Genomic DNA, 14432 nt, shown 5'->3' on the forward strand with positions numbered 1-14432 from the left:
CTGAAATCAAAGAAAAAAGCTTTGTTGACATACTAACAATTCTTTGTACGTTGTAAAGGCCATACCTCCAGAACAAAGCTGGTGACGCAAACCAAGGGGGTCATACCAACTGGGAGAGCTGCACCAGGGGACAGAATCAGCCTCTGCCCTCTCAAAGCACAGCCATAGGATGGAAAATAATGGCAGGTGGACCTCAAACTGAGACCCAAAAGGCACTTACTACAGCGAGAAATTGATGGGAAATGGTTTACTCAACAAACAGGAGAAAAATCGATAACTGAAAAGAACGGATTTAATTAAAATGGGAATATAACAAATTGATGCATACACTTCAGTGTGACAGGCCAAGGAAACAAAGGAAAGTCCTTCACTCTAAATGCATCAGAGTCTATCAGAAATGGCCACTTGTGAAATTTTAATTGAAAATTCACAACTGATAACACCAAGGGTGAAAAGAAAAAAATCATAAAGGACAATGCCTTTCCTTTAATGCAATGAGGAACCAGAAGCAAAAAAGGATGGAAGAGAGTAGAATGTCACTGTACACGTAAGTTGAACACATTGCACACAGATACTGGCACACTAAAAAGTGTTTAAAAATATTGTCATATGTTTTTCAGGGTTGGAAAAAACAACCAATTAGAAAGAATACCCACTCACTTTCCAGACAGAGAAGAAACAAAGAGGCCTGTTTCTGGGTCAGGAGTAGCCCTCTGGAGCAGCTGCACGTAGGTGAAGTTCTCGTGTGTGTTGGGGTTGAGGAAGCCCTTGGTGTGGTCGCTGGGGTCCTCCAGGACGCGGTTCATCCTCTTGTTGAAGTAGCCGTGCCGGTAGGCCACGTCCACGGGCAGGCGGCGGCTGTGCATGGGGTCGATGACGCTGCCCGTGGCGATCTGGGCCTCCAGCAGGCGGATACCATGCTCCCGGACGACGAGGTCCTTCTTCACGGCCTGGAAGAGGGAGATCTGCTCCCCGGTGTAGGGGTCGGTGTAGCCGGTGACGCTGCGCTTGGCTGACAGCAGCTTCTGGTAGGTTTCACTGCTGAACATCCCGGCTGCAAACGCCTCCTGCACAGTCAGCTTCCGGTTCTCCACGGGGTTGATGACGAAGCCGGTGGCTGCCTGTGCCTCCAGCAGCACCAGGGCTGTGCCTGGCCTCAGGACGACCTTCCACATGGCCTGGTAGATGCTCTTCTCCTGGCGCCTGGGCTCGTCCTTGGCGGGCACCAGCATGCCCACGATGCAGCTGGTGCCCTCCAGGTAGCGCTTTACCCCCTGGCATTTTTGGCGTCCTCCATGGTGGCCCGCCCTCCCTCCGGTCCTCCTCGGTGATGATGCCTGATTGGAAGAGTTCAGAGGCTGTGATCTGCCTCCTGACCCCTCTGAACCATAACTGTCTATTGCTCTTTTCCTTCTCATCAGTTGTCTCGAAAATAACTTTTACTACCTTCTCTAGTGCATGTGCCGTGTCCCTCTTGTATTTTACTACTAACTCACGTTTTTTGTCCTCTGTCAAGTATTCTGAGTTCAGCAGTTCCCAGACCGATGGTCTCTGACCCTTGAACCTTCCCACTGTGACATCCACCCGCTCGGCTTTGAGGGCCCTTCTGGTTGCCTTGTTGATGAAGTTGGAGTCCCGTCTGCCGCTGACCCTGGGGACCAGGGCCCAGTCCGTGCCCTCTTCCCGGTGGCCCCTCTCCTGCAGCTCCTGGTAAGTCCCCTTCTCCTGCGTGTTGGGATCCACAAACCTTTTATGCACGCACGTCTGCTCCTCAGCGAGTGGGTACGTGTTCTGGTCCAGACAGCTGCGTCTGTAGGCCGTGTCCAGCGGAAGCCGGTGGTGGTGCAGCGGGTCCACGATGCCCCCGTGGCCACCTGCACCTCGAGCAGTCTGAGTGCCAAGTCCCGTTTCAATAGCTTTTTCTTCATTGCCTGGAACGAGATTGTGTGTCCTGTGGTTGGATCTGCGTAGCCTTTGGCAGCCTTCTCAGCATTCAGGAGCCTTTCCTGCAGCTCTTTGCCCACCAGGCCGGCAGCCATGGCCTCGTCCACAGAGAGCCTCTGGTGGCCATGGGGGTCCAGCATGAACCCCGTGGCCACCTGAGCCTCCAGCAGCTGGGCCGCAAACCCCGCGGGGATGAGTCCTTTCCTGCTGGCCTCGTAGATGCTCATCACCTCCTGGGTGGAGGGTGTGGCCACCCCTGCAATACAGCCGCTGCCTTCCGGCTGTAGGTCTTCACGTGCTGCAGTTGCTGGAGGTCCTGCCCCTCAGCCACCCCCGCTGTGCAGTGTATCCAGTGTCTTCTTACCGATGATTCCCGAGTTGAATAGCTCTGCAGCTGTCACCCCCCCTCCGATGGCTGCCACCTTGATGACCTGGTTTTGCTTTTCTGTTTCTTTGACTGTCATGGGGATGATCTCCAGCAACTGCTCTAGGCTGAGTTCCGGGCTCTGTACTCCTGGACAAGCCCTCTCTTCCTTTTCTCTGTGAAGTATGGAGAGGACAGCAGGTCCCAGAAGGAAACCCTCTGATCGGCAAACCTCCCCACGTGCATTCTGGTAGTTTTGGATTGCAGGGCTTGCCTTGTGGCTTCATCGACATACATGTAGGTTTCTCCTTTCTTTACAACTTGCAGCACGTAGAGCCCTGTGTTGGGGTCGCGCACACAGCACTCCAGCAGCTGCAGGTTGGGGTCAAAGAAGCCCTTGGTGTCGTCGCTCGGGTCCTGCAGGACGCGGTTCATCTCCTCATCAAAGTAGCCGCGCCGGTAGGCCACGTCCATGGGCAGGCAGCGGCTGTGCACGGGGTCGATGACGCCGCCCGTGGCGATCTGGGTCTCCAGCAGGCAGATGCCGTGCTCCCGGACGATGAGGTCCTTCTTCATGGCCTGGAAGAGAGAGAGATCTGCTCCCCGGTGTAGGGGTCGGTGTAGCCGGTGACGGTGCGCTCAGCCGACAGCAGCCTCGCGAACACGTCGGGCCCAATGACACCAGCCCTCAGTGCCTCCTCCACCGAATACCCCTCGTTTTCTTTCAGTGATGAAGCCAGTGGCTGCTTGCGCCTCCAGGAGGGTGAGGGCCGTGCCAGGCCTGAGAAGCCCCTTCCTACGAGCCTCGTGGATGCTGAGGGGCTCCTGGGAGCTGGGCAGCAGCAAGCCGGCGGTGCAGCCGGTGCCTCGCAAGTACCTCTGCACTGAGGCCAGGCTGCCCACGTCCTGGGCCATGGTGCGGCCTCGTTCCAGCTGCTCGTACACGCCCTGGTTGATGATCTCCGCTCTCAGCAGCTCTCCTGGAGTCACGGGGATCCTCACCCAGCAAAGGTGGTCCTGGCAGTGGCTGCAGCCTGCTCGTGGGCGGCCCTCAGCGCAGCCGCCAGCTCCTCCGCCAAGAGGGCCCCGTCCTTGTGCTGCTGGCTCAGCGTCACCCTCTGCTCCACGGGGACGGCCTCGGAGAACAGCAGCTCCCAGAGCGACACGGGCCGGCCCTGGAACGTGCCCATGGAGACGGTGGCCACGGCGGCTCTCAGGCCTGCCGGGTGCTGTGCTCAGTGAACGGGGGCCCCTGTGGCTCCTCTCCAGGGCTCCCCACTGAGCTGGGCAGGAAGGCCAGTCCCGTCTCTGGGTCGGTGACACAGTGGGCCAGCAGCTGCCCGTAGCTGAGGCTCTCCTGCATGCCGGGGTCCGAGAAGCCAGCCGCCTGTGAGAGATGCTGCCGAGTCTCTGTCCGGGCAGCCGACGTGCAGGGTGGCCTCCACGGGCAGCCGGAGCCTGCGGGCAGGACACACTAGCCCGCCCGTGGCCAGCTGGGCAACCAGGAGCCTCAGCGCCAGAGGCCGGTCCACCAGCTCCCTCTTCATGGCCTGGAATAGGGGGATTCGGGTGCCACTGAAGGGGTCATGATACCCCGTCACCACCTGCTCTGCTGCCAGGAGCTGCCTGTGGAGCTCTGGTCCAAACAGGCCTGCCCTGACCGCCTCGTCCACCCACAGCTGCCGGCCGGTGGCTGGGTCCACCAGCATGCAGGTGGCATCCTGAGCCTCCAGGACCGGAAGCGTGGCGCCCATGGGGAGCAGGTGCTCGGCCGTGGCCTGGAAGAAGCTCTTCTTGTGCCCTGCAGGCAGCAGGACGACCCCTGCCACACCGCCGGTGCCCTGCAGGTGGCGCTGCACCTCGGTGCGTGCACCCACATCTGGCACCGCCAGCCTGCCCTCCCGCAGGCCTCGGGCCGTCTCCCCGTCCAGGACCCCAGCCTCCAGCAGCTCGGCCAGGCTCAGTGCCCCACTCAGCGTACGGAAAGTGACCTTGAGGGGCAGCAGGCCCAGCCCTGTGCTGGGGGCCCGCACACACCTGCCTAGCAGCTCCCAGTACGGCAGCTGCTCCAGCGTGTTGGGGTCCAGGAAGCCTGGGGCACTTGAGCCGGGCCCAAGCTCCAACAGCCCACACCATGTCTCCTGGGCCAAGAGGCTTTGTTGGCAGGCCAGCTCAGGGGCCACGCGCACGCCCTGGATGGGGTCCACCAGGCCCCCCGTGGCCAGCTGGGCCTCCGCAGCTCCAGCCCAGTGCCCTGTCCACAACCTCCTTCCCTACGGCCTGGAAGAGGGCCAGCTTCCCACCCCCAGAGGGTCAGGGTACCCGGTGACGGCGCGCTCAGCAGCCAGCAGCTTCTTCTTCCGCTCCAGGCCCACCAGGCCTGCCGCAGGGCCTCAGACATGAGGAGCAGCTGGCCCTGCCCGGGGTCCGTGTGGCCCCCGGTGGCCGCCTGGGCCTCCAGCAGAGCCAGCCCGAGCCCAAAGGGCAGGAGACCCTGCCTCACGACAGTGCAGAGACGCTGGGCCTGGCCCGAGGCCTCCACGTACACCCCGCGATGCTCCTGGCCTGCGTGGACGTGGCTGCCTTGGCCTGGGGCCCGGACGGGGTGGGGGTGCCGGTGCCCAGCACGGCCGTCACGGTCTCGGGGACGACAGCCGTCTCAGTGCCACTGGTGACCAGGAGGTGGAGAGGAGAGGCGTGGCTGCTCATCGCGCAGAACGTGCTCAGCCGGGGTCCGCTGTGCTCCCTGTGGGGACAGAGAGACTCTGTGAGGGGCCCGAGACGGCCCAGGCGGGTGGGAGGGCAGACACGGCCAGGTCAACCCCGCACCCTGGACCCACCTGCAGTGCGGCCGGCCCTCCTGGGGGAGGGGTGTCACATACAGCTTCGGTCCCTCCCCTTGCCCTGAGGCTCCCAGGAGGGACCATGTGAGCACAGGGACCCCACGGTAGCCTTGGGGGGTGCGGGCTCTGTTTGCTCCTATAGGCCATCCTCTGGCCTCCATCTCAACCCCGCACCCTCGCCCCTCCCCCCAGGGTCCTGGTGCAGAGGCTCGGCCTCCAGCCACCCTTGGCCTCAGTACCCACGCCGACGACCGGCCCTCCTCCTGGCCGCCCAAAGGCCCCGTCCCTACCCTGCCCTTGGGCGGTCTCCATGCATTCGTGTTCTTCTCCCTCCCCCTTCCCAGTGACCCCTCCAAATCCTCCCCCATCTTAACCCACTGCTGCCCTGGCCTCTGCTCCCTCCTGGCTCCCCACCGGGCTTCAGCCAGATCCCTGCCCTCTGTCCTAAGTCTCCCACCTCAGCCCGGCTGTGTCCCCCTCTGCCCACCCTGGCCCCGTGTCCTCTGGGCCATGGCCTCTGGAAATAGGGTCTTTGCAGATGTAATTAAATTAAGGTTAAGGTGAGGTCACACTGGTGTAGAGAGGCCCTTATTCCAACACGACTGTGTCCTCACAGGAAGACAGACAGGGGAGGACGCCCAGCCAACAGAAGCAGACTGGAGGCATGCAGCTTCACGTCCCAAAACCCAGTATCGCCACCAAACGCCAGAAGCACTGATTCCAGATTCTGGCCCCTCAACTGTGGAAGAATAAGGGTCTGTTGTTTGAAGCCTCCCAGGCTGCGGTAACTGTTCCCTCCCGGCCCCAGGAGCCAGTCCACGTCCTGGTTCCACACCTGTCCTCGCCTCCCGCAGCTCCCCAAAGCCTCACACGGGGTCTCGGGAGAAGGCTCGGCCCCACGCGCCCTCGCCCCCGCTCCACGCGCCCTCGCCCCCACTCCGCAGCTCTTGCTGAGGTGACCTCAGACTCCAACTGCCAAACCCCACAAACGTATTTCCGATTTGACCTCCCGACCTCTGGGTCACGGGGCATGGGGGACCCTCCTCCCTGGTGACATTTCCCCGTTCAGCCGGAGAGCTCCCCTGACGGCAGCTGGAGCCCAGCCTGTCCTGGGGTCGCGGAACCGCGTGTCCAGCTGCCTCCCGGACACCTATGCCCAGCGGCCTCGCAAGGAGCCTCAAGTTCCATGGTGCCCCCAGAGGTGCTGGCTGTGAGCAGCTCTCCGTCACCCGCTCTGCAGAGCCTGAACCCTAAATCCCCCCACGGCCCCTCTCTCCCCATAGCTGGGCCCAAGAGGTGCTCCTTTGTGCCTGCTGAGACCCCTGGGCAAAATCCTGTTGCCCCCTTTCCCTGCCCGGATGCTGGGCCCAGACCCCCGGGGGCGCCTGCAGCTGGTCTGCTGCTCAGAGTCTCGGAGTGCGTGCCAGGCCCGGGCAGACATGGAGGTGGTGGCTTGGCGCTCACCCACTCCCGCCCCCGCCCCCGCCCCCGACCAGGTTCCAGGAAGCATGGCACTTGTTCAGCTTTCCCGAAGCGAGCAGGCCATGCAGTGCGGGCGCACAGGGCACATCATCAGGCCTTTGAGAAGATGGGAAGAGGACATGGGGTGGGGAGAGAGGAGTGTTGTTAAGATCCAGGCCTTGGGAAAGAACACAAAAGGCTTTGTTCGAGTGACCAGCTGGACGCCTGAGCGGGGTTCCAGGACTCGGTGTGACCATGGTGGACGCAAGGCTGCCCTGATCTCCTTCTAGGGGTGGCTGAGACCGCACCACCAGCCAGCTTGTCTCCCTGCCATCTGCTTCCTCCCCTCCTTCCCCAGGAGTCTTCCCGAGGCCACTCCCTGAAACCGTGTCAGCCTCTGCTTCCGCGAGCTGACCTGGACGCGTGCTGTGCTGCCCGCCTGCCCAGTGACCAGCCTGCTTCCTTCGTATGGTGTGCCTCGTCCCAGGACGGCCTTCAGAGGGTTTGTGAGCCAGAGGAAGCCTCAGGTAACAGGGCTACCGGGGTGGTTGGAGCAGTGAGCCGATCACCTGAAGTCTGGCAGGGGACCAGGGTGGGAAAGAAAAAAGGCACTTCGCTACCCAGAAAAGGCGGGAGGGCTTTCTGGGCCACAGGGTCAGGAGCAGCCGGGGGGACCCTGCAGGCTGTGCTGTGCCGGGCCGGGGAGCCCAGCAAGGAAAACCAGAGGAGCAGGACAAACTCCTGAGCAGGAGGCTCAAGTTTCCTGCACAGAAGGGATTCGTGGGAGGGAGGGTGCTGGGGCCCTGAGGGCCATTGTGGGGGGAGGGCGTGAGGGGCTGGGAGAGGCCCTGTGCCTGCGGGTCTGCCTGATGCAGCTGGGTAACCGTGGCTGGGCCATGGCCTGTTTGGTCAGCAGCGACCTGGGGCCTGGTATGAGCCTCCCTGGTCCCTGACCAGGCAGGACATGAAGAGGGGCCTGGGAGTGGGTGCCTTGAGTCTGAAGTGGGGACCTTGGGGAAGCAGCTGGACAGAGGGGTCTGGAGCTCGGGAGAGACAGACCAGGGCATGTGAGGGGTGTCCAGGGCCTGGGGAGTGGGAGACACAGACGAGCCCAATCGCAGAGAAGCCAAAAGATGGGTGTCCCAGAGAGGCGGCTACCAGCAGAAGTGGCAGTGGCATGTGGCCAGAGGGGAGGGTGGCCTCGTGGCTGGGGGGAGGGGCCGAACGGATTTCCCAGGACTGGAAAGGGGCTCTGAGAAGAGGCCCCTCCTGCGGCTTCCTGGGAGCAGCCCCACTTCAGGTGGCCCAAGGGGACAAGCGGTGGGAGGGCAATTCCTGAGGAGGGTGGGTCCACATCCCTGGGAGGGGGCGTCACCTATCAGTACCCTGAAGGGCAGCCCGCACACGCCAGGCTGGTCTGGGGGTTGCGGAGGGGCCTCTCTGGCTGTCCATCTGAGCCAAATCAGAACAGAACCGGATGGCCAGGCTGCCTCAGGCTCACACATGGAGGCAGTGACCTTGGCCTTTGGCCCACTTTGAGCAGCTGCAGAAAGATCCCGCCCGCCCGCACTGGGTGCAGACTGCAGAGGTCAAGGCCACACAGAAGCTCCGCACGATGGGCGGCTAAGGGAGAGAGCAGAGTCACGCAGGCTGGAACCCGTGGCAGAGCCCCTCCCGCCTCTACCTCCCAAGGGTCTCGAGATGGCCCCACGCAGGGGTCCCTGGTGCCCATCCACCCCCGACGGCAGGTAGCTCCCTCCGTCGGTAAGCACTGGCCTCCCTCACCCCAGCACCGGGCCAGGAGCCGTCCCACCCTCTCAATTTGTCAGCCTAATTGCCTCGCGCCCTGGGCGCTCGGACCGGCTCCAGCTGCAAAGCAGCGGGTGGGGCAGAAAGGAATCGGACCTGCACGGCCCCACCCAGGCGCGCACCAGTCCTGCCCCGAAACCGCTGGGCAGGCGAGACCCCTGCCACGTCTCCCACGCCCGTGCGGGGAACCAGGCTCGGGGGCGACTGCCAGGACTCCCGCGCACCAGGGCTAGTTGGGAGGGAACCGGGCCTCAGCGCCCCGCTCGCCCGGAGCGGAGCCCAGAACTCCGGGCCACCTCCGGGCGCGTGGCGCCCCCGCCCCAGCCTCTGCAGGCTCCGGGCCGAGAGCCCCCGTAGGTGTCTCGGCTTCGCTCGGCGGCCGCCCCGCCCGCGCCGGCCTGGCTGTCCCACCTGCCCGCACGGTGCCCGCAGCACTCCGTACGCAGTCCCTCCGTCCGCTGCTGTGCCTGCGACCGGCGCCTCCCGCTTTAAACCCGCTCAGGCCCCTCCTCTCGGCGGCCCCGCCCAGGTCTGGGGGCGGCACGTGGTGCTTCCGACGGCTGCGGGCGCCCCGAAGCCGGGAGGGGCGCGGGCGCGGGACCGGGAAGCCCACGCGGGGCCGGGTCGACGCCCCCGCGCGCGCCCCTCGGCCGCACGGTCTGTGAACACCCCTAGGCGGGGAGGAGGGCGGCTGCCGAGGAGCAAGGTCCTCTCGCTCCTACCCAGCCCCTTTCGTCAGCTCCCCCAGAGTCACCGCGAAGGAACGCGGTCGGCCGCAGGGAGCAGGGTGCGTCCCGCGCCGCCCTGACGGCCTTTGAACGGAGTTTGCAAGGTAAATGCGGCCCCGCCAGCCGCGCGAGCAGTTTCGCTTTACAAACGTTACTTTATTGCACGAGGGGGGCCATGGGGCCGCTGGTGCAGGCGTTGACCTCGACCCAGGTGCCCCTCTTGTCCAGTGTCCTTGGTCGTCCAGGCCTTGCTCACCGCCTCGGGGCCGGCTGCCTGCGCTGCTGCTCGGTCCTGAGGCTGCCGGGCCAGGCTGTCCTCAGAGGCTGCCTTCATGACCGAGTGGCTTCCCTGCCTTGACCGTGGAAGAGATGGGGTCTCTGTCCCCAGCAGGTTTCCAGTGTGTCTGGAAGGGATGACCAGGCCTTGCCCCATGGGTTCAGCACCTCCACCTGGGATCGGAGCAGGTGTTCTGTCCACCAGGAGGACCTGGGCCCCTTCTCAGACGCCCGTCCCAGCACCCACCTTCCGGGGCCGGGGACTCCTGGAGGTGCTGAGGGAGAAGGCCCGGAGCCTGGCAGGCTGGGGCCACAGCCCAGGACGGGAACCACTCGTGGACCTTCTGGCTGGTCCTCGCCTGTGCTGCCCAGAGGTCCCAGATGGACGGGTGGGGCAGGTGCCCCTTGACCCCCAGGGTCAGGACCCAAGGCCTGTCCTCCTCTGTCCCCAGTCCCGGCCCTGAGGACTTAGTCTTTCCCCTTCCCCAGGCCTCACCTCTTTCCGGGTCGTTCTCGACCAGATACTCATCCAGGGCCACCCAGCCACCTCCAACACGGACCATGAGGGCACCACGAGACACCTGCACAGGCACAGGGGCTGGGGGGCCGGGCTTCCAGGGTAGAGGGTGCCAGGGTTGGCTCCCGTGGCTCTGTCCTCACTCCCACCCCCCAGGCCCACGCTCACACCTGCTCACCAAGGCTTCCTGGACCCTGGGCCGACCTTTGGCCGCCTGTGTCCTTGTCCCTGTCTGCGTACCCCACACTGGCTGTGCTATGTGGTTGCTGCTGACCGCTGGAGAGGCCTGACCCGATAGAGTAGTGAGCTCCGGCCTGGGCCCCTATCCCCCCAAGGCGTGTCAGGCCAGCTGCCTTCGTCCCGTCCCTGCTCACCAAACGCCAGGACACCGCCCACGAGGTCCCGCTGGGAAACGTGCCCGAGCTGGCTGCGGCTTGTGGCCGGGAGTGCAGCCCGGAGCCTCTTCTCCGCGGGGCCCAGGCGCTGCAGGCAGCACTGCTGCCAGGCCGCGAGACCCAGGTGTGGGTCAGCTCCTCGCTGTGGGAAGGAGGCGTGAGGCTGCCCAGGCCTGGGTCTCTCTGTGCCCAGGGGTGGGCAGCATGCCTGCCTGTGCCTCACCTGCAGGCGTGGGCAGGCTGCGTGTGGCCGCCCCTGCCCCAGCCGCGCCCACTGGTCCTCATGCCTCCGGCTACTCGCCCTGTGGCTCTAGCTCCCTGTGGTGACCTCCAGCTCAGATCTTCCAGGAGCCCTCCCGGGGGGCAAGCCTGGGTGACTGTCCTGCTCCCGAGGCCCTTGGGCTGTCCCTGGCCAGCCAGAGCTGGTGCCTTCCTTGGAGCTCTGGTTACCACTGTTCTATGAATAACTGCTCTAGGGACCGCATATAAGTGGAATCATGCCATGTTCGTCCTCTTGTGTCCAGCTTATTTCACATAGCGTAGTAACTTTAAACTTCATCCAGGCTGTATCATACATCAGGATTTCATTCTTTTTCAAGGCTGCCCAATATTCCATTGTGTGTATATACCCAATGTTGTTTATGCGTTCATCTGTTGGTGGATACTTGGGTTGCTTCCTCTTTCCTTTCTGAAAGCTTACCCTCACTCGTGTTGCATGTCAGGGGCTGGCTGAGGCTCCGCCCTGCCACCTTCACTTCAGGACCCAGGCTGATGAAGTTACCATTATCTGGAATATCGCTGGTCCTCCTGGCTTAAGGAGTGAGAACTTGGGAAGGTCTTATACTGGCAGCTAAATGCTCTGGTGTGAAGGGGCCACGTGCCACTTCCTCTCATACCCCGCTGGCCAGCACTGGTCACATGGTCCCCCTGACCACAAGGGGTGGCAATGCAGTCCTCCTGTGCAGTGGATGGCGTAGCGCTGGTGAACAGTACTCGTGACCACACAGCCCCTCATTCAAAACCATCACACTTATCCCACCTGTCATGATTTAGTCATTCAGTTTTGTAGTTCATCCTCTAAATCAGCGGTCCCCAACTTTTTGGCACCAGGGACCGGTTTTGTGGAAGACAGTTTTTCCACGGATGCGGGGATGGAGGGGGAGGAATGGTTCAGAGGGTAATGAGAGCGATGGGGGGCATGGGGAGCGGCCGATGAAGCGTCACTCGCGTGCCCGCTACCCGTCCGCGGCCTGGGGCTTGGGGACCCCTACTCTAAATAATGAGTGGCATTGTTTGACACTGATGGTTGCTTTCCTCTTAAGTGACCTGGCGTCACGCTATGACAGTTTCCCATGATTTCTGCCAAGTGAAAACTATTGACTTTATCTCATGTGTGCAGTTGTTTGGATGCTCTTCTGACCCCTAGATAGTGCCTCGCCCAAAGCTGAACCTACTACAGGCACAGCCCAGAGATCACCTACAAGGTAACATTTCTGCCATTGAACAACTTGGGGTTTAATACCTGAACTTCATAGAACATGTGTATCACTCAGTTCTCTTTCTAGCAATATTTATACAGGAACATTTTATATTCACATCACCCCAAATCAATAAACGAACTTTAATCGAACAGTGTGCAGGGGAAATCTTGAATGAAACCTCAGATACGATGGCTAGATGATCATCACCACCCGAGGGTGTGTGCAAAGCTCGGGGGTCAGCAAGTGTCCGTGTGCGTGCTGGGATGGGGTGGGGCGAAAAGAAGCCACGTCCCTGCAGGTGGACTTGTTAGCGTCCGTGTTCGTCGCTGTGTTTGGGAAGCAGTGTGTTTAGCACTTCACACTCACTTATATGTATGTGTACTGACTGGCTTTTAGTTGCATTATAGTTTTTCCCACGTAGATGTCCAACTGATATTTTAGTGGAGAATGTCTAATTCTTGGGAATATTCTCTGCCATTAAAGGGAAGAGGCCTGTGTGTGATCAGTCAGTCACAGTACACGGCCTAAATTTTTTTCATATAATGTCTATTCCATAGCATAGCTTATCTTTTTCAAACTCTAAAAAAACTTTTCACACTCATTATTAGTGATGTGCAAATCACATTTTCACGTTTACTAAGATTGTGGATAAATGCTTTGTCCCCATCCTCACTCATCAGTTCATTTTTTTCATGCCAAAAGAGGTTGAAATCAAAGCAAAATACATAATATTTTTTTTAATATTATTTTAGAATTAGATTTTTTTTTTTTTGGCTGTGTTGGGTCTTTGTTTCTGTGCGAGGGCTTTCTCCAGTTGCGGAGAGTGGGCCTCTCACTGTCGCGGCCTCTCCCGTTGCGGAGCACAGGCTCCAGACGCGCAGGCTCAGTAGGTGTGGCTCACGGGGCTAGTTGCTCCGCGGCATGTGGGATCTTCCCAGACCAGGGCTCGAACCCGTGTTCCCTGCATTGGCAGGCGGATTCTTAACCACTGCGCCACCAGGGAAGCCCAATACATAATCTTTTGAGTGTCATATATTATAAAGAAACCAGGCTCTAGATTTTTTAAAATGTCACCTTTTGGAAGAATACATGTTTAATGAGTTTCCAAAAACGTCCTACCTGTGGCTGCTGTTTTGGAGATTAGAAATCTGTATTTGCGGAGGACAGGTTTCAAGACCAGTGTCCCGTGTTTGATATTCCCAGTGGGGGATTTCCTTGACGACGCTTGCTGGTCGGTCCTCCAGCTGAGCAGCCCCTGCCTGTTAAGAAGCACAGGTTGCTCCGGACGACGTCAGAGCGTCGGCCCCTTCAGCGACTGGACTGTTTCTTCCTCAGGCGTTGGTGTGGAGCCTTCCAGACCAAACACCACACTCCCTTTCTCTGTCAGAAAGCTGGGGTAAATTGTGTATGTTTGTATAACTGAAACACTTTGCTGTATACTTTAAACTAACACAACATTGTAAATCAACTATATTTCAATATATATATTCTTAAGTAACATAGGACGGTAACTGAAAGAGAAAGATTAAAAAAGAGAAAGCTGGAGTAAAATACTACTTTTTGTTCGAACAAGACACTTTGCTGCCATCTGCTGGAAAACTCTCATAATAAATATCCACTTTTGCCACCAATTGTTGGAGGCCATGAAGCCATAACTGAAATATGTTACAATGAGAATGAGAAGCGCTCGTCTGAATCAAGAAGGTGCCGGTGCCTCCTTAGAGCGGACGTTCTCGCGGTCAGGGAGCCCGTAAGTCTCCCCGCTCCTCCCGCCTGGCCTGGACCAATCATGAAGAAAGAAGGAGTCGGACCAAGGAGGGCCAGACAGAGTGAAACCAGCACCCAGATGTAGACACCGCCACGCCCTGGTTCCCCGACGGGCCGCGAGGGCGGTCCGAGGGTGGGAAGCGCCGCCGCAGAGAGGGCCAGGGCAAACCTGTGTTTGCACCGTCTCTGTCCAGTGGCCTCAGGTCAGGCCATCGGAGAAGCCCCTGTCCTCTCCAGGATGCGGGGGGGCATTTCCCAGCCTCTGCTCTCCTTCTCCCCTTGGCTGTGGTCCCTCAGGGTGCGGCTGCCCCTGGGGGGGGAGCGGGCGCTCAGGACCCCATCCCATCAACCCACTCCCCTCTTTGCAGGGCCCTTGTCCAGCACCAGTCACGGCCCCTCGGTGCCCCCTGGGAACCCCCCGGCTCTGAAATGTCTCAGGGTGGGACACGGGTGGAATCAGCTGGGATTCTGGCGGGTCTGCTCGTGGTCTGGGCCCCCGTCAGGAGGCTCAGGGTGGTAACTCTCCCATGCAGACGTTCCCGCCTGCTACCCGTCCGTGCCCACTGGCTGGAGTGTCTCTGCAGAGAGAAACGCCTGTCTCCTACTGTTTGGTTACCCAGTGTCCCTGTTTGTGTAGCAAAAACAGGATAAATGCTTGATTCTTTTTTTTTTTTTTCAATTTAATAATTCTCCAAATCTTGGATACTTAAGTCGTTTCCAATTTTTCACAATTATTCCCTTCTTTCCTTTTTTTGCTATTGAGGTAAAATACAAATGCCATAAAAGTTATCACCTGAACCATTTCTTGAAGAGTACAGTTATGTGGCGTTAGGTGCATTCATGACCA

General features: G+C 60.2%; 2 protein-coding genes and 1 long non-coding RNA gene across 4 annotated transcripts; 1 reads left to right on the forward strand and 2 right to left on the reverse strand.

The window, feature by feature from the left end:
• Positions 1-272: 272 nt before the first annotated feature.
• On the reverse strand, positions 273-9075 carry EPPK1 (epiplakin 1). The gene is given in 17 exon segments (XM_082432930.1): positions 273-1279; positions 1282-1317; positions 1320-1868; positions 1871-2222; positions 2225-2269; positions 2271-2440; positions 2443-2899; positions 2902-3036; positions 3038-3309; positions 3312-3527; positions 3530-3720; positions 3722-4546; positions 4548-4617; positions 4620-4691; positions 4694-4861; positions 4864-5054; positions 8833-9075. Coding segments are annotated over 16 exon segments (4335 nt in total). The 5' UTR covers positions 5018-5054; positions 8833-9075; the 3' UTR covers positions 273-656.
• On the forward strand, positions 6069-13466 carry LOC309646534. 2 transcript variants are annotated; one of them, XR_014255420.1, is made up of 3 exons: positions 6069-7139; positions 11660-11821; positions 13022-13466. It is a non-coding gene; the product is annotated as an uncharacterized lncRNA (long non-coding RNA). The 2 variants fall into 2 exon arrangements; XR_014255421.1 differs by having other exon boundaries at positions 11737-11821.
• LOC309646531 (uncharacterized protein) lies at positions 9270-10551 on the reverse strand. Its single transcript, XM_082432944.1, has 3 exons — positions 10317-10551; positions 9922-10036; positions 9270-9599 (listed from the first exon to the last, which is right to left on the reverse strand). The coding sequence occupies exons 2-3, from the start codon at positions 9986-9988 to the stop codon at positions 9301-9303; spliced, it is 366 nt and encodes a 121-aa protein (XP_082289070.1). The 5' UTR covers positions 9989-10036; positions 10317-10551; the 3' UTR covers positions 9270-9300.
• Positions 13467-14432: the final 966 nt, after the last annotated feature.

This window comes from Balaenoptera physalus (assembly GCF_965194825.1).
Source record: "Balaenoptera physalus genome assembly, chromosome: 17".
In the NCBI taxonomy this organism is placed as follows: Eukaryota; Metazoa; Chordata; class Mammalia; order Artiodactyla; family Balaenopteridae; genus Balaenoptera; species Balaenoptera physalus.